The 24,691-nt window shown below is 46.6% G+C and overlaps 1 protein-coding gene across 2 annotated transcripts in view; it reads left to right on the top strand.

The window, feature by feature from the left end:
• DUSP12 (dual specificity phosphatase 12) overlaps positions 1-24,691 on the top strand; it is a 155,312-nt gene that overhangs the window by 80,701 nt on the left and 49,920 nt on the right. For both annotated transcript variants that reach the window (XM_078662962.1, XM_078663042.1), the window contains one exon: positions 16,745-16,858. In XM_078662962.1, the coding sequence (XP_078519088.1) occupies positions 16,745-16,858 (114 nt within the window). The remainder of the gene's footprint in view (positions 1-16,744; positions 16,859-24,691) is intronic.

Here is a 24,691-nt window from a genome sequence, read left to right as displayed (position 1 = left end):
GCTTGAGAGCAACCTCTTGTCTTTAAGCTCTTACGAGGTGTTTGATATACTTCCCCTCCTCATCCTAAATATTCATCTGCGCAGGATGTTTCCGTACTTCTGAAATTCCGTCAGTCTTGGCCTGCTAATGTATTTCTTTCTGAAAGAGCTATAGTCCACCAAACTATCGGTTCTTTTCTGTTGAGCATCTTGTAAAAGAGTTTCAGATATTAGAGCTCTGAATCTAAGAGGTAGACATTTTCCCACAGAATGAGTTACCTATTTTATGTAAAAAAAGTAATCCGGTACCAACCAAATTATATATCATTCTTTCCCTGGGAGACAAGAAATTGTGTGGTCCACTGTTTAAAATTCCCCATCAGGTCAATTGTTATTATCTTTTGTGTGCCCTTATGCTTCAGTCTCTTAACTAGCCCTAGCGAGATGGATTAAATGGATTTTATCAGAAGCAGGCTTTGATACTTCTACGTTTGGTGCTCGTTCTGTCAGAGGTGCTCAACATCTAAATCCTACAGTGCTGGTGCACCTTTAGAAGACATTATCTGCATGCTGATTTGGTCAACGGACTCCATGTTTAATGAATTCTATTATAAACCAGGAAGTAATCATTTTTCATTAGTGATTGATTAGCTTTGAATTTGCATACTCTGTGCCTGCGATCCTGACATGGAATCGAAAATGTTGTAGAATTAATGAACAAAAAGTTTGAATTCTATTCACAGTGGAGAAGTGTGGCTCAATGGTTAGAGCGACAGACCCTGATGCAGAGGTCTGGCCCGGACCAGGGTTCAATTCCCGCCTCGGCGGATATTGGGCTCAATTTCCCCGGACCTGATAATTCTCGCCTCAGTGCCTATTCTGATCATGGGTCCCACTCTGCAACTCTGGGCAATAGCTTGATTAATCTCCACAACGGCCCCAACAGCGCTAGGATGCCTGGCTTCACCTTGGGGATGCCCAGGAGTGGGGACCTCACAGGGAAAGGTCAGGAAGGGTTCCACAGCGATATGTGTACAGTGCCTTGAGACCCCTTCGGGGGTGATACGTGCGCAATATAAGCACTACATTTACATTTCACCTTGGCTAAGATTATCCCACTTTTGCTTAAAATTTCATATACCTATTCTATTAGGAATTTAAAATGTAAGATATTTTGTTACAACCCTCCCTTTTAAAAATATAAAATTTTGTAGGTTAATTGTTGTAAGTATTCTGTTCAGATTTCTTCTTAGTACTTCAAAAAAATTCTAGTTTTAGATGTTCTTTCAATGATTATCACTTCTGGATGACTTCTCAACCTCGCAGAAAGTGAGGAAGAATTCCATTGGACTATAACTTATATGGATGGCTGAATGCTGATTGGTAATACTACGTGCTGTAATAGATTATGTAGTTTCCCTGTATTCATGGATCTTGTAGTTCTTACAGTAGTACAATTGTTTCATTCAAGATGTTTATTGGCTGCTGAGCTAAATTAGGAACTGCATAATCTTCGCCTTTGTGTCCATAACAGAATTGAAAATTCTTGTTAACAAATGCTATAAAAGTTTTGATTGAGCTTGCTGTTTGTTCCCTCGGTGACAATCACACCAGATGAATTCCTTTTCAGCTGTTGGGGCAATGGTTATTGTTCATGCCTGAATTTTCTGAGGCGATAGGCACACCATTTCACTTCCTAACTTCATATGAGCCTCGTGTATCTTGTGCTTGCTGATCGCTAACAAGCTCAATGTTGGAATAAAGTGATATATATTACTAAAAAAAGCGAAGGTTATAGTGATGTTATAGTAAGTTATGATAAGATCTGAGTTTTTTTTCTAACCAAAAATGTAATAATTCACTGAAAAGGGATATTATTATTAAGTGACAACAAAGTTTTAACCTAAAAACACTACAGAAATGTAGCATTTATATTTATCATTGCTAACTATAACTTGTACCCCCGTCATACACTGCTTAGGAGCTCACGTATTACATCGCTCATGACTTGTTCTCTGACATTATCCAATGAGTATGTTCATTTTTTTTTTAACCTTTACATAGTGGCAGATAAGTATCATCCTAGTTTTCTACCTAATTTTTTTAGCCTCTATTCTGCTAATGGCTGTGTTTAGAAAATGCTTGTGCACCTAATGGGTCTTAGAGGTGTTGAGCTTTTTGTGAATGTTGGTAAACACGGCTAACACTGTGTTCAGGTGATAGTTGATGATTTGTGTCCAGTGTGTTCGACACAAGTAGTTTGGTTTTACCAACAGATTTCAAACAGGGCGAATAATCTATGTAGTAGATACTAAGTATTATCAGCAGCTTTGTGTATTTGGAGGGAAGTGTCTCAGTACAACAGCTTCTTCATAGGAGAGATGGCTCTTTGCACCAGATACCCTTGAACATATGCTTGATTGGCCACCGAATGCGATCTATCAATGAGGTTTTCAGGAGTGTCTGAAGGCTGTAAATAGTATGACTGACTGTTAGCATCTTCAGCTATATAAACCATGGTTCTGTCGGGCATAAACTGATTGCTTCAAGATTCACACAATTAACCCCTTCACTGCGGCGGCTATTCCGCCGCAGTGCTAAGGGGGCGGGGCGGCCGCATGCTGGTGACGGAACCGCTCCGTCACCAGCGTCGGTTGAGCTGTGCTCGTGACGGAGCGGTTCCGTCACGGCCCGCCCCGCTCAATAGAACGTTCAGCGCAGGCGCAGAATTCGCGCCGCGCATGAGCGTTCTATCGAGCTGGGCGGGCCATGACGGAACCGCTCCGTCATCAGCACAGCTCAACCGCGGCTGATGACGGAGCGGTTCCGTCATCAGCATGGGAGGTGTTAACTAAATAATCCATTAGTCCTCAATTGAATCAATCAAAACAATGAACAGAACAAGATTGCAAATCCAAACCTTTTAGGGTATATCCAAGTATTTTTATTAATTATTTGCATTCATAAGTACCCTATTTTGAATAATAACAAGTTAAGTACATTGTAAAACGGCTCATCAAGTGTGGAGAAGGTGATATTCAGTGCTCAGTGACATACTGTGCAAAGGTGAAATATAAATTAGTGACTTATGGTACAGTGATGGAAGGGAAAAGGGGGGATATTTGGCCAGTGAGACACTAGTTTCTAGGTGGTTCTGTGGGCCACGTCCGTTGGTTATTCCACAGAATATCTTTGTAGCTGGTCCAAAGGATTACACAGTCGACGTTTAGAACCTAGAGAAGATCTTTTTGTGGGTCAATGCGGGTCTTCATCAGGACTGGGGGCGGGGAAGGGGGGTTGAGGGTTAGAGGCCTGTTGGTTAAATTAAGATTCAGTCAGGTAAGGATTTACGTGGGAAATGAACAAAGCATGTAAGGGGGTATTCAAGAAGTGATGACTCACCTCTGGGGACCCACGGTGGGTGCCCCCAGGCTTGACTAGTAGATAGTCACTTGTAATAAGGATGGCAAGAGGTCTGGAGGATCCCTTGTGGGTTGGTTCTAAGGAAGAAACGGGTACTGAGATTAATGACCCATTCTTCATTTAATCTGATTAAGAAGCATGGACCACTCAGACCAATGATTCACCTGATTTTAAAAAAAAGCCTACTCGGTCACTTTCATCCAATTCCTGAGGTTTATTCTTAATCTTTCCTCAGTTCTAAGCGTAGTCAATCAAGCGCGATCTAAAAGAAAACAGAGGACACCAATTAGTCTGGTCCGTCCTGTTAGGCTCATCGAAGATCGCCTACTACAATGCCAAACGGAATGGGTTAAAAGCGGAAAAACACAGAGCCCATACTAATGAGGTCCGTCCTTCCGAGGTATGCAATGCTGCATTACATTAGCACCTAACGCTCACCTTAGTTTAAGCATGCCTACTCAAGTAGCGAGGATACGATACGCGACATGATTTCCACTGCGCTGTCTCTGCTGGCTCTGACTCTGAGAACCAAAGCCGCTGTCATTCCAAACTTGTATGAACTGGCTTGGCGAGCGTGAGGATGTTCCGTTGTCGACGCGTCATCCAGTTACTAAGCAACCAACTGTACGCAGGTATAGGGGATAGCCTATAGGAATGCTTGCAGGTTCCAAGTGTATGGATTCAGTGATTTGTTTTCTCGTCGTGGGCTCTGGTGATACGGAGTAAACACCGTTGGCATACTGATTCATTGAAATCTAAATCGCGGATAAACCACAGGCAATGGTAATAAGGAATAATTCTGGGAAAACCAGTTAGTCATGCACTCAACCAATGTTTTGCAATGAAAGTAAGGTGACATTATTATACACAGGCGGTGCTTAGTGTGGCATCAATCATAAACATCAACCATAAATGCATGTATTCCCTTAATCCTATATTTCTCATTCGCGATAAACTTAGTGCATACGTCATTATCAGTGATGTGTGTATATATATATGGGTTACCACGTTGTAACTTACAATGTTAGCATCTTCAGGCCTTTGGTGTTTACAGTGATTCCTCTCTTTTAAGAAGTTTTGCATGGAGTGTTCTTAGTAAATACTATTTAGGTTGAGCCTCGCAGCGCACATGCGCTGCTCTGCGAGTGTCTTTCTATAATGAAAATATGCAAAGGGCTAAAGGTGGGTGCATGTCCCACCTCTTTTGAAAGGTTCACTCCCACCATGGTTTGCCACGGGAGCAAGCAGCGACACGTAGGGCGGCAGCTGCAGTGCCTACTTGTCTCCCCTGCACCAATCCCCCTTGTCTCCCTGTGTCCACTCCCACCACTCCTCTTGTGCAGGGCATGTAGTGTATTTTACTTGTGGAAGCGCTGACCAACAGATGCCACTGAAGACAGACTGCAGTGCGCGCCAAGTTAAGACTGCACTTTTCTACCCGTCTCTTTAGACTGGATAACTGAAATAAAGCTAATAAATTCAGCACGCAATGCATCTGCAATCCTGATTCGTTGTGTTCCTTGGCGTTCCTACTTCTCCAGCACGGCATGATTATTTAACAAAGTGCTGCAGTCGACCAGGCTGCTAACAGGTCACCTTTCAATAGAAAAACAAGCTGGCGGTTTGCCGCACTCCCTGGGTTAATGTTTGTAACCTAGCAAGTGGCAATTACTTCAGCGAGAGCTGAAAAAAACACTTTTCCACAGCCAGCTTGTGAGGTGGTTTCGCAATCAGCCAAACAAAGTCTCTTTCCGAGAGAACCTCAACATGATTGCGGACCTCTGAGGGTTACGAAGTCATAAGTGAGGGAGCTAATGGCAAACAATGCGCATTGTGTAGCAGCATTTCATGTAGCACGTACTGCTCCTATGTGGGTCACTGATGCGCATACCTATGTGGGCAGCATGCTTAGTTGTGTAGGGGGCGTGGTTGGAAGATTGTAGCCATTGCTTTTGGTCCATTGTGGCAAGTGTTTGCAGAAAACATTTCACTCATTCAAAACGGATTTGGGTAATAGAGTGGAGCTTTGGGCATCCTATGGTGTTCATTAATCCACCCAGGGGCTCTTTACCTTTTGACTTTGTTTGAGCCCCACTTAATCATTGCTAGAACCCAGGGACTACCACATAATCATTGTTGGAAACAGAGGACACCCACTGAGTCATTACTGGTAGCTGGAAACCGGCCTAAGCACTATCGATAATTTGACCCGCAAAATGCACAAAAATTACAAAAGCAAACATTCAAACAAATACATAAATGCTGAGGCTTTAATTCACAAATTTAAAGAACTGAATTTTAATGGGAAGGTTGGAGCTTTTATACATTCAATTTAGGGCATTTCTGTTTGATGCTTTTGCACTGCTCCCATGAAACAAGCTGAAGATACTAACTTAATGTCTTGGCCTCCAATTTCAAATTCCCTCTTGAAGAATGTTTCAAATTGTTCAACTTTAAATGTTGCTTCTTCGTTCATATACATTTTAATAATATGTTACTATTTAATTTGTAAGCAGTCGTAGACTCGCTGAGTCATCTTCATGGACACTCAGTGTTCTCCACATTACAGGCTAAGAACCGCTGCGTTCAGTCTGTTCAATGCCTGAAAATAAACTCATCCTATGGTAATTAATAAATGTGTCCTAGAACATAGTAATGAAGTCACATAGTCATCATTTAGGGTAAAAAAATCTACAGTTTAAAGGCCATTAAATGCAGCAGTGGGTTTCTCAGTACACGTTTATTTCAATTCAATTCAAGTAACTTTATTTGGTTATTATACATATAAAATAACCATAAAAGTACAGTTGTCCTATCGCAATCAAAAGTCATATTTAAAAAATAACCATAATGTTACACATGGTTAAAACATATATAGTAAAATTCATATTATAATAGATTTCCGAAATCTAAAAACAGTCTTTACACGGGCGGTAACAGAAACAACAGTTAGTATATTATCCAGTTTCTGAATTGCCAGGAATGCGGGCGGCATCGTCTTATTTCCATACTTTTTAGTAGTGGGGCAATCCATTTTTTCCTCGGTACCATGTAAAATGTGCAGAAAAACAAAACATGCATGTACGATTGCGCCGACAAATCATCACAAGGCACTTCGAGAGTGATCGTGACCAGTCATTCCCCTCAGGAAAACTTAAGGATCTATGCGGGATGTTAAGTCTGAAGCGTGTTAGTAAAAACCTCTCAAAATCCTTTATAGGTAGCAGGATGTAAGGTTGAATGTTACCAGTAACCAGGGTGAGGTGGTGTGCTACCACTGTGGGTTTGGTAATTTCATTAGTTATTCTTAGGTCACTCAGATGTGTCATGCAAAGGTTTTTAAGTGCCTTTCTAGAAACCTGTAACATAATAAGGGATCGTTAAAATATTCCAAGTGGCATGGGTTTGGTAATTTCATTAGTTATTCTTAGGTCACTCAGGTGTGTCATGCAAAGGTTTTTAAGTGCCTTTCTAGAAACCTGTAACATTAATAAAGGATCGTTAAAATATTCCAAGTGGCATATTTGTGACAAAACGTTTTGACATAGTGTAGCCATCTAATTTTGTTGGCATTGTCAATACTCATCACATCTTTTAAAATAAAACAATTAAAAACAGACTCTGCGGTGGTCCAAACACTATGCCACAATAGGACTGGTTGAATCTTAACTAAATCTTCCAAGGACGGAACAGCGAGTTCTGTGTGGCAGATTAGGGTGGAAACACTGTCCGGAAAAATATATTTTCTGCCACCTGAAATGTAGAGACATTGGCGTACCCCTGGATGCCTGCCACATAAGTAGCGATTGCTACACATGTAGCTCTGTAGATGCATAGTAATTCTCCTGGTGATCGCCTATACATCTTTCTGCTAAAATTTGTCAAGGCCATTACGGACTTACAAAAAAGGAGCCTTCTAGTTTTTATTGCATTGCTCCATGAGCCAGACTGATCAAACAGTAACCCTAAATAGGAGAATGTGGGAGTAAAATCTAAAAAAATTGAATCAATACAAATTGACTTTTTCTTTTTATTTGCCCCAAGGCCGCAGTTCATTGGGAAAGTTTTAGAGCAATTAATTGTAAGGCCCAGATTTGTCATGAATTGTGAAAAGGACATTACCACCCTTTGCATAGCAATGGGTGTCCGGGTCATCAAGACCGCGCCATCTGCATATAGGAGTGCAGGGACAGATCGTGCTACTGCCATGGGCAGACCCCTGCACTCCCTAAGCAGAGTATTCTTAAGCCCATTAATATATAGGGTAAACAGAAATGGGGCAAGAACACAGCCTTGCCGCACCCCTCTCGAAATCTGGAGTCCCCTAGTTAAGTCCCCGTCCTTTCCAAATCAGACATTTGCCCTTGCCCCTGAGTATAATTGCCTCAAAAAGGCGGTTATTTGACTGTCGACCCCCAGCCTTTCCAGAATTGCCCATAATTTTACATGTATACCGCAATCAAACGCTGATGTTAGGTCAACAAAAGTTAAAAACAGCTTCCCTCCCTTGGCTTTCGTATATTTGTGAATATGAAGATTTAGGCTCTGGTCAACAGTGCCAAGGCCTTTTCGAAAGCCATATTGGAGATCGCTAATGATTGATTGCTCGTCTGCCCAAAAGTTGTAGTCTGTCTAAGACCACACGCCCAATTATCTGAAAGGTGGAATCTAGGAGTGAAATTGGGCGGTAGGAAGCTGGGCTTGCTCTTTCACCCTTTTTGAATATGGAGACTATGATGGATTCATACCACGTTTTTAATAGGCCTATAGAGCACCATGCATTAAATAATTGGGTGAGTAATGGTCCCCATAAAGCTACATTGTTTTTAAACAGATTGACCGGGACTCCGTCCGGTCCCGGAGCCTTACCACCCATACTAGCTTTAATAGCTAATTTAACTTCTTCCAAAGTGAAGCCCATATCCAGTTGCTGGGAGGGGTGGTAGAGCTCTTGGTCGAATTCTGGCCCTTCCTTTTCCTGGTCAGATAGAGGTTGATCGCTATAGAGTTTGGCGTAATGTGAAACCCACTCTTCCTCCGTAATAGAAATCTCAATGTTTATTTATGTTTCCTGCTCGTGTTCCAATCCCTGCTCCATCATTTTTAATTTATTTATAGTATTCATAAGTTATATATACGTGCTTTATGGCAAAATACTTACAAGGTCTCAAAGCCGAAACCTATTGGCTGTGCCAATGCTTGTTAATAATCTGTGGTTTATTCATCATGAGAGTTTGACTGCCTGCAAACAGTGTGGTATGCGGTATAGACTCTGCATAGAGTAAGAGTAAACGCTGTTTACAGTACGCACATTTCTTCTCGTATCAATTTCATTTCTCACTAGAGTTTTGCTAACTGAGAAGGGTTTAATACAGGGGAAAGGCTGTCCGTAGTAGGGCTTTACTTATGTAACAGGTCGTGAGGAAGTTGGGTTTCTCCAAACCTTGTATACAGTTTGAACATTGAGGGAAATAGGAGCTATCTATGTGTGGTTGATTATTAACATGAGTTTTGTTACCCATTCAAAGTATGGTATAAAGTCTTTGTCCCACGTTACAGAAGCTTGTTTCACATAAGTGGGTTATATGTGTGATGGCATTAATGATGCTTTATATTATTCTGAGCTATTTGGTACTTATTGTCATACCCCTAATTCCTTTATCCTTTTTAGAGTAGTGTGTACAAAAGTAATTTGGATGATGTTGTCAGTGATGTAATCGGTGATGACATCAATGATATTTTTATATGTCTTCGGTGATGTCATACATAGGTCATATAACATGTCATGAGTGATGGAATATGTGAGGTCATAAGCAGTGCATGGTGAGGCGCAATTTATAGTTAGCACATGAATTTCTGGGTGTTTTTTAGTTCATAACGGTACGTTATCACTGACATTTTCACCTAACCATAACATTACTTTAACCTTTGGTGTTTTTCAGTGAATTTCTAATGGTTTTCAAAAAATTATTATTAGGTAACTATAACTTCACTTTAATCTTTGTTTTTCTCACTGAATTTGTAGTTTGTTTTTTATTGTAAAGTACCTTCCTTATAGAAAAGTTATTACAATCAAGGTGACAAGATTACTTCGTGCTCAATCAAACGAAATGGGACCGGATAAGTGGTCTGCCAACTGCTACATCGGCAGTTCTCCCAATATCCATATACCTTGTTGTGTTGCACTTTAATTTAAAATGACTATTTAACTGTGTGTTTAAATTTGTATTGAGAACTCTTGCGAGAGGTCCATGAGACACCCGCGGGAGGTCTGCCAGAGTGAGTAAATTGACCCCTCACATGCTCTCTGAGGGGATGGAACTTGTTGTCTACTCTAGCGGATTTTCATAAGAAGACAACATTATTACGATATACTCACTATAAGTATATATTCACCATATTACTAAAGTTAAAAACGTAAATGATAGATTGGGAACATATATTATTAAAAAAAAAGTATTAATTGTCAATTGCGATCCTACTAGAATCTCGCAAGACACATTCAAGAGGACTGCAACAGCATAGATATACCCTTTAAAGAGATTTGATTGCTTAATAGTAACGTCACAATTTATGTAAGGAAGTACCCACCATAGGTTCCTCTTTCTGGAAAAGCCTTTTCATGATCTTTCATCTGTTCCTGTTACCACCAGTACCTTTTCCTTTTGTTGGTGTCTGCGCAGGTGCTGGTTTGTTAAAATGTCATCTTCTGAAAGTGGAGAGGGGTCAGGGCCACCAACATGGACTGAGGCCCCTAAAACATCTGCAGAGTCCCTTGTTTGGGAAATGTTTACAATTCTTGAGGGAGCCAAAAAAGTGTCCACTTGGACAGCAACATGCAAGCTAAGCAAAAAGGATCTTTCCCCTGGGACGCGTAAACCATATTCGTTTGGAATACCAGGGACGTGGCGCCACATACACGCAGTGCATCCAAGTATTGCCAGAGTAATGCCATAAAAAAGTGTAGAGGTATCTTCTGGAGTTACTAGTATTCCATCAGTAAAACCAGGGAACTCTGTTCCTCAACAAGGGCAGGCAAGCAGGCTGACTTGGACCCTGCGTATCTTAATAAAGTCTTGTGCTGCCAGCTGTGTGGCACAAAAATATTTGTATCTGAAATCAGCAGCAAGAGACTGGCTGTTCCATATAAGTGCCAACCACATAGTAATTTTTACTCTTATGTTTTTAGTCCTTCCTTTCCCGGAGTTCTTTTTGCTAAATATTTTATTTTATCCCTGGGGGAAAAGTTTTTAAAAATGTAAAGTTTTTGCAAAAAAAAAAACAAATTAGAAAAGTTTTTTATATATATATATATATATATATATATATATATATATATACATAAATTGACTATTAAGAGCTACCCTACATCCTCATTATTCAATGGTTTATTTGAACATCTGCAGAGTAAGAACTTTGGAATACCCCCAGACCCCTTCTCTATACCGAGCTGCTGGGACGCACTAAGATTTATATATGGTCAACAGAGGATAATACATACAATATCTCTGTGCAGTGCTGGGAATTAAAAAAAAGGACATGGTGTAGATCTTGAATACCCCTTTACATAATTTGCATATGTGATCATCCCTTTTTTTTCTTCCATGCACGCATTATATTTCTAAGGGGGAGCATCTTTAAGATAATGAATCTTTGCACCACATGATCTAAGTTCCATTCCAAATATGATTGTGCAGTGTTTTCATTACAAGAAGAGCTAATATAAAAAAACGTATTTTTACTGTCACAAGTATGTCTATGCATTTGCATACTAAGGGCTGGGCAAAAGAACTTAAGAAATATCTTTAACTCAGCCCTATACATGTTCATAAATACTTCTTTCCCCAGTTTAAGCAAATTCAGGGCAAATAATGGATTTTTACCGAATGTGAGATCAAAAACATTGCCTTTACAGTTTCAGTGGCTCATAGCTTCCTCCAAATATTCCCTTCAAAGTGCACCAGGCACAGCCCCCAGCATAGTATTGTAGCCAAACCCAACACATAGGCACTGGCCAGTGCGAGTTCTAACCCGATGGCACATTCTGGTTCGGATGTATTTAAAGAACAAAACATTCTGAGGATTTTGTCCTCCATCAAATCTAATAAGCACATTTCTTAATATCAATTGTTTTAACCTCATATAATAGAAAAGGGTAAGGGTGTGCAAAATGTCTCAGAAGATGCAGGTTATAGAAATCTACGCAGCCCTTTGCATTGCTCGCTGTTCTCGGAGTCATATTGGCTATTTGTGCCCTATCATCTAGCGAGGAGCTAAAGATCTTCCCCAAAAAAGTATACTCTTGGACTACATTCAGTGATTCTGTCCCCCATACCATTTAAAATGTTTTTTTCCTGATGATTTCTGCCTTTAAAAGAATTCAATTTAGCTTTTCATCGTATGTTAAAAAAATTACTGAGAATAACATTTCAGATTATTCAGTCTTCTTTGTAAGCCTTTAGGTGACAAATCAAACATTACAATATTGTCAGCATAGAGTAGGTAAGGTTGTTTTTGACCACCGCCTATAGGAAGGTCTCCTGGGGATTTTGATACTACCACTGGTAAATCATAAATCTAAAATAAACAGTAATGGGGTCAAAAAGACTCCTCTGTTTCCGACCATTATATATACGACCATTATATATACTTAATTTTGTTGCAACTCCTTGAGTTTACCTCCTCCCTCTATCTGTCTCCCTCCCTGTCGCCCTCCTCCCTCTGTCTGTCTATCTCCCTCCCTCTCTCTCTGTCTCCCTCCCTTTCTCTCTGTCTCCCTCTGTTTCCGTTCCTCTGTCTCCCTCCCTCCCTCTCCCTCCCTCCCTCTGTCTCCCTCCCTCTGTCTCCCTCCCTCTGTCTCCCTCCCTCTGTCTCCCTCCCTCTCTGTCTCCCACTCTCTCTGTCTCCCTAACTCCCTCTGCCTCCCTCCCTCCCCCTCAACCTCTGTCTCCCTCCCTCCATCTCCCTTTCCCTCGATCTCCCTTTCCCTCTATCTCCCTCTGTCTCCCTCCCTCTCCTTCCCTCTGCCACCTCACCCTGCGTGTGTATCAGCCCGGGCTGAGACAGCTTCCCAGGCGCGCACACACAGCCGCACCCAAGTACTTCACAGGTCTATAAAAGACCATTTACATGTTAATAAAGCTTTGTCTTCATAGTGCCCCTGCATCTCCACTCTTGACAGTCACTGGAATCGCCCGGCCCCCACAGAGCAGAGTCTGTGCTGCTGCAACTTGCAGTGTTTGACGACACTCCTTAAATTGTTTTAAAAAAACACAGGTGCAAGCTCTGTGCGCCGCCAAAAAAGGCTTGCCGGGCCGCTGGCGTCCCGCCGGCCGTACTAGGAGTACCCGTGTTCTAGTGTATTCCTAATGAACATTGTCACTACAGCATTAAGTAGTGTTATTTGTCTATAATTCAATGGGGAGGACTTGTCTCCTTCTCATAAGGGGGTATTATGCTGCCACTCCAAGATGATTGAATAGTCCCACCAGTATAACAACATTTAAAGATGGGGCCGAAAGACTGGTCAGCGATGGGCTTCTCTCTTTATTCAAGTGATTTGTAGTTCGTCGGGGCGCATGACAGCCAAAGATCTTGCTTTTAAGATATATCTTTGTAGCCATTAATGGACCATACACTTTCGTTAACCCTATGCAGATAGTTGATTCAACCCGTGGGGTGTTACCATTATTTCCATTTGCAGCTAAAATCCTGAAAAATATTCTACTCCCATATCTCTACTAATCGCAACTGGAGAGGCATCTAGTCTAGTCCCTAAGACTTCCTCAGTTAATTTCCACAAACTGTTTAATATCCAATATCAGGGGCGTGGCCAAGATGGCGACCTGACCAGACGTCCTTTCATCGGCTCCCCGGCCCTGAACCCCATATCACTCTTTTATTAGCAAAATACCCCCTCAGAACTCACCGATTTCACCCTGCTGTGTTTGGTGGTACGGCGAGAAACACTTGCCAAGCTTTTGGCGAAGGAGGTGACCGCTGGAACCACTTTCTGATCTTCCGCGGCGCGCCTGAGGAGGGGCGGCTGTCATGACGGCGACGGCCTGAATCGAACCGCAGTGTCGGGATACCATCCTGCACCTGATCGGAGGGCGGTGAGGAGCGACGACGTACCCAGAGGCGGAGAGCAGAGCCCGGCATAGGCGGTCAGTCCTCGGGGCACCGGAGTCCACTGGAAGCTGAGACCTGTGGTGGGCTGGCCCGTCGGGCGCTCCCAGACCTGGAGGGAGGCCGCTGGCCTCGGGGCAGACCCGGCCCTGTGGAGCGCCCTGCTGACCGCCGCTCCCGGGGACGGGAGCCTCCTGCGGTGTGCCCGGCTGGAGTGGTCGATCTCCGGTGCGAAGAAGCCACATACCCGGCGGCGCCCGGTGAGGAGACGCTGCGCGACCGGAGGAGGTGAGCAACGGGCAGACGCCAAAATGGAGCTTTAGGCCTTCCCCCGTACAAAACAGAATCGCCCTTACGGCGTGGACTCGACACCCGAGCTCCGGAGAGAAGGCAAGAGACTTTCCCAATTAGATACAGACCCCCCCTCTGGTGCGTGTGGCCCTGAGGGACGGCGCCGAGCAGAGAGGCCTGCACACACAGCACCAGGGGGTCTGGAAATTTAATCCTTGGCTCTGGGCCTAGCACAGTGCCGGTGGGGACGGGCCCTCAGCAAATGCGTCCGGACCTTCCCTGCGGCACCCAGCACCTAGGGACCCTGTTGCGATAAAGCCGGGAGGCCTGGCCCTTTGCCGCCGACGCACTGGCCCGGCCTTGGAGTGAGGGGCCCAAGCACCGCCGGCTTTGAGGGGGGCAAGAGACTCTTCATAGCCCCAGCGCGCGTTGTGGACATCACCGTGGACGGACCCCCGCCATACCTGCTAGTCGCACAGGGAGGCCTGCACACGCAACGCAGGGGGAAATTTAAGCCCCGGCGCTGGGCCTAGCATGACACCGGCGGGGACGGGCCCTCAACCAACACGCCTGGGGACTGGACCCTCCCTGCGGCACCAAGGCACCCACCACTTAAAGACCCTGTTGCGATTGAGCCAGGAGGCCTCGCCCTTTGCCACCGGCGCACTTGGAGGGAAAGACCCAGGCACCGCCAGCATTGAGGGGGGATCATAGACTCTCCACAGCACCGACGCGCGGTGCGGTCATCACCGCGGACAGACCCCCGCCATACCTGCTAGCTGTGGGGGACGCCGGCTGGTTCTCTGCAGAGGTCGGCCGCACCTTCCTAAACCATTCGGGGCGCTGAAAGAGACCAGGCCACGCTGCAGCGGCCCCCTGGATGACATAGGGCCCGCGGTCCTCGAGATCTCCGAACTTGGCGGCAGCATGACTAGCGGGGGGCGCAAAGGCAACCGCACGATACCCGACATGCTCACCAAAACCGTCCCTAAAGGGGGGGGAAGACCCAGGCGCCCCCTTCGCCATCAACCGGCATCGCTGGGCAACATCGAGAGGATGGAGAGGCGCCCATCACAAGTACCTTCCTGGAATCCCTTTTTAATACCCTACGGGAAGACTTCCAGGTCCTGAAGCAGGAACTAGCGGGGGAACAGCGAGAGCTAAGCAGAGACATTGATGGACTGGGCGAGCGAGTGGCTGCAGTGGAAGAAGCTGACCATACCCGCAGTGAGGAGCTAGCTCACCTTCAGCAGGAGGTCCTCCGCCTTCAAGAACAACAGGTGGACCTACAGGCACACGCGGAGGACCTCGAGAACCGTTCCCGGAGGAACAACATTCGGGTCCGGGGGTACCATCAAAAGCGGAAGGGAATAGCGTCACGTGCTACCTGCAGGACCTCTTTAGAGATATACTTGGGGAACCACCTGAATTTGTCATCCGCATTAACCGTGCACACAGGGTGGGCCTGGCAAGGCGCGCACCGGCCCCACCGCCGGACATCCTAGCATTCCTCCCAGACTTCCCCCTGAAGGAACGGATTCTACAAGTGGCCCGCCAGAAACAGCCTCTGCAGTTCCGAGGAGATTCCATCGCCCTGTTTCAGGACCTATCGACCATCACGCTGCAGAAGAGGCGAACCTTCAAAGTGGTCACGACATTTCTACGTGACCATAAAGTACCATACTCCTGGGGTCATACATTTCGCAGCACCATTGCGTAGACGAAATGGCAGCTGGTGCTCCTTTCAGGATGGCCTGTGCTCACCATCCTCCCCTCTGTGGAGCAGCCCCCGCCCAGCTATTGAATGCAACCAGTGCGGTCCAGAGGTCTATTTTCACACCCAATACTACGGTCTCATGCTCACCAGCGGAACCAGTAACATGAGGCCTACAAGAGCGCACTCCACCACAGCCCGATGGAGCCAACTCCCCCCAGAAGCACCTGCAGGATAGTCTGGAGACCTCGGAGCGTCTCCCCTCGTAAGATCACTCATGCTTAGAGCTCACTCCACCACAGCCTGATGGAGCCACTGCCCCAGAAGCACCTAAAGGATAGTCTGGAGACCTCCCAGTGCCTTCTGCCGGTAAGATCACGTATGCTTGTAGAGTGTGCATGGTGCAAAATGAGGCTTCTCAGATGTGGGAGTGGAGTGAAACTCTTTTTTTAAAATATATATATTTTTTTATTCATCATCATCAAGAATACGCGGGAGTACAGGTTATAGAGAGAGAGAAAAGGAAAATAAAAGGGACAAAATTAAAATATTATAGCCGTTACATCGATATTCTCAGATCCAATGATTTCCGGCATAAAAGAAAGAACGATATCTGCAGTTACAATAGAAAAATGTGTCCTTGAATAATATAATACACTCAGTAAACATTCCATTTATAATCAGTCTCATTATTTGATGCCTGCTTTACATCTCTCCTAGACTCTGCTTCCATTCTGAAACTGGAGCCCAAATCCTTCTCCCAGCTTTTTTTCTTTTCCCTCCCCTTTTTTCATATAAGGCTTTCTCTAGTATATATGTAGCCAATACCCGGGAGATCCATTGTTGCAGTGTTGGCGGATTTGGGTCTTTCCAAAGAGTAGCAATACATAATCGGCTGAGAGTCATTGGAGTGAAACTCTTAAGTGGTCGTGTTGGTCGGCAGTTGCCACCCCTAACCCAGCCCGTTGGCAATATCCAGTCTCCTCCTCTGCAGACTCCTGGTATCAGATTCTCACCTAGGAACACTGGCCTCTCTACTCCAGCACCAGTAATCCCAGATCCTTTTAAGGGGGTGTACTGAACCATGTAGTTAACTTAAATCACACAGGCTTTCTCTTCCTGCAGGGGATGTCATTCCTGCCCAAGTAACTTCTGTAAAAAACAAATGTCATTCTTGTTCATTCACTAATGAAAGATTTTGTTTTTCAGTCATGCAGGAGTCAGTCGCAGTGCAGCCATTGTAACTGCTTACATGATGAAGGCCAGTGGCCTCCAGTTCCAGCAGTCCTATCAGGCACTTAGGACGGTCAAGCCAGATGCTGAGTAAGTCATTTAACGCCTACTACCTTTTCGGATTTCGCACTACCAGGAAAGCGTCAGCCAGTTTGTCTCTTGTGTGCTCCTTAATGACATCATATGTGCTTGTTGATTGATCAGAAAGCTCTGGCATGTAAGAAATGCAGCGATGTGATAATTTTAGGAAAAAAACCTGCAATATCTCAATTATTGGACTATGAAAACAAATACTACAGCTCAGTCTGTATGTTCCTTGGCCTTCCTCATTCTTGAGAACATTACATGCCTCTGATTGTTAGTTACTGACCTTTTTAGTTGTCTGGCAATCCTTCCTTTTCTTGCTTCTTTCTCCTCCCTCCCAATCAATCAATCAGTCAAAGGTTTGTTAAGCGTGTCTACTCATCCGTAAGGGTCTTAAGGCGCTAGGGGTAGGAGGGGTTGCAGGATCCCATCCATCAAGGAGGGGGTGTGTCGAAGAGGCAGATTTTGAGGTTCTTTGCGAAGATGGGGAGCGATGTTGTCTGTCTGAGGTGTACCAGGCTTTTGCTGCGAGGAAGGAGAAGGAGCGTCCTCCCGATCTGTTTTTTCCGTGTGTGGGGGACCGCGGCGTAGGAGGGTTGGGCTGATCGTAGGGTCCTTTGGGGTGCCTGGAAATTGAGTCGGCTGTTCAGGTATGCTGGTCTGGTGCAGTGGAGGGCCTTGTATGCGTGGGTGAGTATCTTGAAGGTGACTCTCGCCTCGACGGGGAGCCAGTGTAGTGTGCTGGGAGATGTGGCAGTGTTTTGGTAGGTTGAGGACCAGTCTTGCGGCAGCGTTCTGGATGTTCTGTAGTTTGCAGGTGAGGTGAGGTTTTTGTTTATTCCGGCGTAGAGTGTGTTGCCGTAGTCTAGTCTGCTGGTGACCAGGGCCCAACACTCTTCTGTGTACTGGCGGTGGTCCCAGGGACCGAGATCTCACCATTGTCTCTTATGCGGAAGTTGGTGGTGGCTCTCTCCAATGACTCCACGCGGGATGCCCCCACGTTTAGGAGCGGTCTTGCGGCTGTCGCAGAGTGGGTGACTGCCAACTGTCTCCAGCTGAACGCCAATAAGTCGGAGGTGTTGCTGGTGGGAGAGATACTGAGCTGTGGAGCGAACGTTAGTGGCCCAAAACCCTGGGGAGCGCACCCATCCCCAAGTTGGTGGTAAAAAATTTAGGGGTGTGAATGTATTTAACCCTCAGTTTTCAGGACCATACAAAGAAAGTGGCAGGAACTTGTTTTGGCCTACTCCGTGCACTGAATCCCCTGCTGGGTTTCTTCGACCCGTCCACCCGACAAATCATTGTCGAGGAGGCCATTTTGTGTAAGGCTGGACTATGCCAGCGCGCTCTACCTGGATGTGAACAAGGCAGAGGTTATGCAACTGCAGAGGGTCCAAAACCCTGCAGCCAGAGCCCAGCTTGGGCTCCCTAGAAGCTGCCCGACAGCTGGTGTCATTCGACGGCTACACAGGCTGCCTATGGCCAAGCGGATTGAATTTAAAGCCCTCTGTGTGGCCAATCTGCTGGTGCCCTACGTACCTTCGCACCAATTGCGCTCCATGGAGCAATGTCTGGTCACCGACCCTCGGGTAAAACGGTTATATGCTGGTGGGCATTCCTTCCGCAGTTCAGCAGCGAAACTCTGGAACTCCCTCCTCTTTCAGATTTGCAGTCTGGACAGCTTCCTGGCATTTCGGAATACAATTAAAACTTATCTCTTCCCTCTGGTGTAGGCTCTAGCTTCTATGTCACATTACTGTCAGCTCCAGTACGCCTCTTCGCTGAGGCAGCTGTGCGCTTTATAAGTGGGGTTAACATTACATAACATAACATAACATCTAGGAGCATCTCCTTGGATGCCTGTATTGTGTAGCCTTGTGATGAGTGTGTGATGGGAGACCATATTGAAGGCTGCAGAGGTATTTAGGAGGATCAGAGCCACAGTCTTTCCTCGGTCAAGAAGGGCTTGGATATTGTTGTTAGCCGCTATGAAGTCTGTCTTGTGACCGTGGTTGCTGTGTTATTTGTATTGGGATGAGTTGAGTAGGAGGTTCTGTTCCAGGTGTGAGGAGAGTTGTTGGTTGATGGCTTTTTCTAATACTTTGGCTGGGAATGGGAACAGGGAGATCGGTTGGTAGTTGCCGAGTTCGCTGGGGTCTGCCAATGGTTTCTTTAGTCCCTGCTGGTGCGCCATCCCCTTTCCAGTAGTTTACAGTGTCATTTAGCGGTTCTGAGGTCTTCAGTGTACCAGCTAGCCGTTCGCTACTGTTGATGTACTTTGACTGAGTGTGCCCTGGGTTCCTGCAACCAGGTACCCAGGGCTTATGTACTTTCCCTAAACTGTACTGTTGCAAAACCAAATTGTAACTCTCTGGCCACATACAAGTCCCTTCTCCCAAAGTGAAGAGTCGATATGGGACACATCCCTGTATGCCATGCCTACAAGCCACTGTCCTGGCATAGGTAAGTCACCCCTCTAGCTCGGTGCACTATACCAGTGGTGAGGGTACAAGTGCATGAGCTCTGTACCCCTACAGTGTCTAAACCAATTCTTAGACATTGTAAGTGCAGTATTGCCATTAAGAGTATATAGTGCTGGGAGGTTGTCATTACGAGCTCCACAGCACCGTAATGGCTTTACTGAAAACTGGGTAGTTTGGTATCAAGCTGCTCAGCACATTAAACCCACACTGATGCCAGTGTGGGATAAAATGAAAAATGCACTCAGAGGGCATCTTAGAGATGCCCCTGAAAAACGACCTAAGTTTAGTGTCCTTGCTAAGTGGCTGCTCACCAGCTGCCACCACCAGACATGTTTCTGGACCCCTGAGTTGAGAGCCTGCTGCTCTCGGGGGTCTGAAACAAATCGCACCCTGGGACGAGTTGCCAAGCCTCCTTGCCCAGGATGGGCATGGTCCACGAAGGGAAAGCTTCAAAGGCTTGCCAGCTTTTGAGCTACCCCAGCCATTTTTGCTTTCAGCAACTGGCCTCCACCTATTCTGATCCCCCACTTTAGGCAGGAGAATCGGTGGGAAAACCAAGTGAGAATGGGAGGTGTGCTCACCTTTGCCAACCCGACCCCCTCAGGTGGGGAAGGCGAGCTAAAGTACAACTCTGCGTCCCCGCCATCTTGTGGATGAGGGGACCCAGCATCCTAGAGGCCCCCCTCCCACTGGAGAGTGGCATAATAGTGGGTGTACCCACCCCAAGGAAGGGGCCCATTGGTCCCGAACTGTACCTACATGTAACGGCCCTGAATTTAGTAATTTGGGGCATTCCTGAACCTTGCCTCCTCAGATATGAAGATAGAAGAGAAAAGACCGAAGAAGCCGTGCTGAACTAAGAAATGGAGGCTGCCCACTGACTGTGGCCTAGCCCTACTGGCCTGTCCCCACCTCGAACCTGCTCCAGCAAAATCCCTGCATTTTCTGCAGCCAGCAGCCTTCAAGAACCCGGATGATCTGCCCTGCCTTCCAAAACCAACACTTTGTCTCCCGTGAGCACGAGATTAGCTCACCAACAGACTCTGGCTCTGGCGAAATCCACGAATCTGCACCACTATGCACCTGACGCCCATGGCCTGAGTTTGAGTGACCCAACACCACCAGGAGGTCTCCCCAGCGATCCTGACCTGAGATCTGGTGATCTCTGACTTGCCTCGAATCTCCACTCCACTAAACGTCTACAGCCCCTTTCTGGAGGATCCCCCCGACCGCGGCTGGAACTGATAAGAAAAACCCAACGCCTAAAGACACCCAGGCACTCGACGTCATACAGCCTTGGGCGGCATAACAGACGGTGTTCCAGCATCCCCAGGAATCCCAACTTACCTCTCCAACTGGTGGACACCTCCAGAAGATCTTTGTCCCAGAGCCTGCAGTGTTTGTTGCAACCGGAGAATCCCCATTGAAATCAACAGGGCACCCGACGCCAAAACAGCACCCTCCACCCAGCTGCCCCTGTGCCACTTTGTGTGCTAACTCTGATCCCCTTTTTGACCTGAGCCTAACAGGTGCTTTACTCCCACAACCTTGTGGCCTGCTCATGAGCAGCTACCCACCGCAGGCCCCATATCCCCCATTGGATAACATTGGGCTTCAGCACTCTGCACCCGACCGCCCTAGTGCTGCTGAGGGTGTTTTGAGAGTACATCCTTGACCCTTGGGGAACCCTTTTTCTAATCCCAGAAACCCAACTCCCACAACCAAGTACTCACCTGTAAACCGATAACTTAATTTCCTCCCATAGGATTGCAATGACTGCTTTTCTTGAAAATTGTTCTTAATGTTGAGTTGGTTTGTATGGAACTCTAAGAAAACTGCAAATATATAAAAAAAGCTGCTTTACTTACCTTTTCTCTAGGATATGTCCCAGTTTGCTGTCTAGGCATTTCACCCTGAGTAGAAAAAGTAATCTGTAACATAATCAAAAGTAATCTAACAGTAATTTCAACTGTAGTCAAAGCATAAAACACTATATAAATGTAGTTGCAATATATATTGTGTAAACACCTCTTGCCAGACAAGTATGACTGACTGAAGTTAAATTCAACCTGCTGGTACAAAACTAGGTCATAGGAAGTGCCCAGCCTCATTGTTAAGGAGTTTGACTGGCTTTCGGCAAGAGAGGTGAAAGTGAGGGACCTGGTATGATTAAAAATAATGAGGTCAAAATGCTTCTTACTGATGAGTAGGCATAGAATAAAAGTAAATAATGCAATTATACGAACATGTTCCGCTTATTTTACCTGGAAACAAAAGAACAATGACAATCCTATAGATGGAACTCGAAATTGTTATTTGCTTTCATGCTTACCAGAATATCCGATTACGAGAGTATGCCCCAAATCACCTTTCAAGTGTCAAAGCTTCTTTGGACGCCAGGTTAGTTTGATCATGTCCTATTTTGGCGACCATCAGTTGCTGTGGTCCATGTTTTTCTTTCAATTCTGGGAGTTGTTGAGGAGGAGCTTGGCGGGCATCCGAGATGGCCGCTTGAGCACAGCGCTCTCCGGACCCTCGCCGCCCCCGGCATTTTATCCTGACTGAATCCTGATTTCTTGCAAGAATCCGTGTGGAGGACGTTTGGCTGATCAGCCTGGCACCTTTCAGAAATTGATTTGGATCTCTTATTCCTGAGATATGATGGTCTGAACTTTTGGACTCCGCCCTCGAGGTGCGCCCGGGACGGGGTGCGGTTCTGTAGCCGTCCTGGAATTGAACAACAACGGCAGGTGATCTGGCCTTGTGGGTCCCCCTTCCTAAGTTTCGGTTTCGATTCTGTTCCGACTTGGGCCACGGGTGTGACTATCGAGTTGCGGCTGAGACCTGGAGGCGGATCGGCTGTTGGGTTTTTCCTGCGGACTATTTGCTGGCTTGGCGACCTCTACCCGAGTTGTGCCCCTCATTTTTGTGTACTTTTGATCCTGTGCTTTGGGTGTCGGGCCCGTCGACCCTGGTGGCTTGTCCTGTGACGCATCTTCAAAATGGCGGGCAGAGGGGACAGAGAGACGCGCAAGACGAAAGCACCTCTGCGCGGAGCCCCGGTTCAATCAAATGTCATGGACCGCTATACTCATTCTAAGGGGTCCCCCGGAGCTGCCCTGCCTGGTTCTAGTACAGCGTCCGAACGAGTTTTGGAAGAGTCGGCGGAGCCCTCCCTACAGGACATCATGGGCGCCATCTCGGGCGTGAGGGAATCCACCGGCCTACAGTACGAGGCCTTGGCCCATAAACTTGACACCGTGGCTATTGAGGTTAATCTTATTCGTGCTGATCTCGGCAAGACGAATGAGAGGGTGCAATCGTTGGACATTAAATCGTCCAGCCTCACGAAGGACGTCTCGGAGCTCCAGACAGAAGTCGGAAATCTCCGTCGGGTGCACGACTTCATGACCCGACGTCTGGAGGATTTTGAAAATAGGGCAGGTCGCTGCAATGTTCGCCTGGTTGGTGTACCGGAGAACCCTGAACCCCACTCGGTGGATCTCCTGGTTGAGGATCTGGTCTTGAACCATCTTGCCCCTTCCGGCCTTACGAAGTTCTTCACGGTGGAACGTGCACATCGTGTTCCAGGGGGCAAGGTTCGGCCGGGAGCCCCGCCGAGACCCATTGTAGCGAAGCTTTTTCACTATAGAGACCGGGACGCTATCCTGCAGGCCTCACGGGTGAAGGGCCCGGTGGCCTTTGAGAATGCTACGGTGAACTTTTACCCGGACTTTTCCCAACAAGTTCAGAAACAACGGATGGAGTTTCGTGGGGCCAAGAAACGTCTTCGGGATCGGGGCTTACGTTATGCTATGCTCTATCCCACCAGACTTCGGATCGAGTATAATGAGCGTACCCTTTTCTTTGATCGCCCAGATGCTGTTAATGACTGGCTAGACTCCTTGCCTGACCGTGCTCCTGAGACTGAATCCGCCGCTCACCCTGGTGGTGCCGAGGGTGGTGTGGAGATCTGACTGTTTGGCTCACATGTTTTATTTTGAATACATTTTCAGGATTGTTGACCGGCGTTCCTCTGCATTGTGATTATTTTATCTTTCTTTTGTTACTTTTCGTTCTTGATGTTTGTCAGGGGCGGGTGGAACGGAGACCTTTCCTCCTCCGGGGTCTTTGTGTAGACTAGGGGTTATGGGGCGACAGGCACACTGCAGGTTGGGGTGGCTCTTTAGCTTTTTGCAGGGGTGCAGGGTGGGGGGTGTTTCCCTTCAGTTTGGGGGAGGGGGGCTGGGAAGTTCTTTCTTTTTTGTGTGTTGTTTTCAAGGCGAATTGCTCCTGTGTCTGCTGCTGTTTCTGGTGTCTTGCTCGTGGATGAGGGGTCTTGGCTCGGGTGGTTGGGATGGGGGGTAGAGGGTTGAAATTTGTTTCCTGGAACGTTAATGGCCTGGGAGATCGTATTAAGCGCAGTGTGGTCTTGAATTGTATACGACGTTTGTCGCCAGATATTGTTTTCATGCAAGAAACCCATTTGATTGGTAATGTTTGTAATGCGATGAATAGATGGGGCTACCGCCTTGTGGCGCACTCGGGGTCTACCTCCGGATCTAGGGGTGTGGGTATCCTTGTTCGAACCTCCCTCCCCCTAGCGATTGACGAGGTGATTCAGGATGACCGTGGGAGGTATACTGTCTTGGTGGGTAGATATGAGGGCCGCACCCTATCTCTCTTTAATGTTTATGTTCCCCCGGGTTTACAGACTTCTACTTTCACTGATTTGGGCCGTGTTTTGTTAGATCTCCCTGAAAGTACTCTCTTCCTGGCCGGTGATTTTAATTCGGTGCTTTCCGGCCTTCACGATCGCCATCCCCCTAGGGATACTCCGCAGGCTCAGCAGTGGTTGGGTGGGTTTCTGGATACCTTTGGCCTTGTGGACTGCTGGCGACTTTTGCACCCCACTCAGCTCCAATACACTTTCCATTCTGGGGCTCATGGCAGTCTGTCTCGGCTGGATTATTTCCTGATGCCCGCGGCCCAGTCGTCAGCGGTTCGCGAGATTTTGCATTTGCCAAGGGGTATTTCTGACCACTCGCCGCTCTGGCTTCGTTTCGAGGTTGGGGTGGAGACAGCGGGCCGAGTGGCTCCAATTAACCCATGGTATCTTTCCTCTCCTGAGACTCGTACCCTCTTGCTCAAGTCCATAGATGCATATTTCCTGGAGAACGAGGGGTCGGTCCCTTCGGCTGTGTCCCTGTGGGAAGCCTTTAAAACTGTGATTCGTGGACAGGCCCTCTCCTTGATTGTTGAAGCCAAGAAAGCCGGGAGGAGGGAGGTGGTGGACCTTGAGGGGGAGATCTCTGCTTTGGAGGATGAGTTGGGATCTGGTGTCACGCCTGAGAAA

The sequence above is a fragment of the Lissotriton helveticus genome, chromosome 1_1 (genome assembly GCF_964261635.1).
Source record: "Lissotriton helveticus chromosome 1_1, aLisHel1.1, whole genome shotgun sequence".
Taxonomy (NCBI): domain Eukaryota; kingdom Metazoa; phylum Chordata; class Amphibia; order Caudata; family Salamandridae; genus Lissotriton; species Lissotriton helveticus.
The sequence above is the reverse complement of the archived record's forward strand: the minus strand, read 5'-3'. Positions and strand labels throughout refer to the sequence as shown.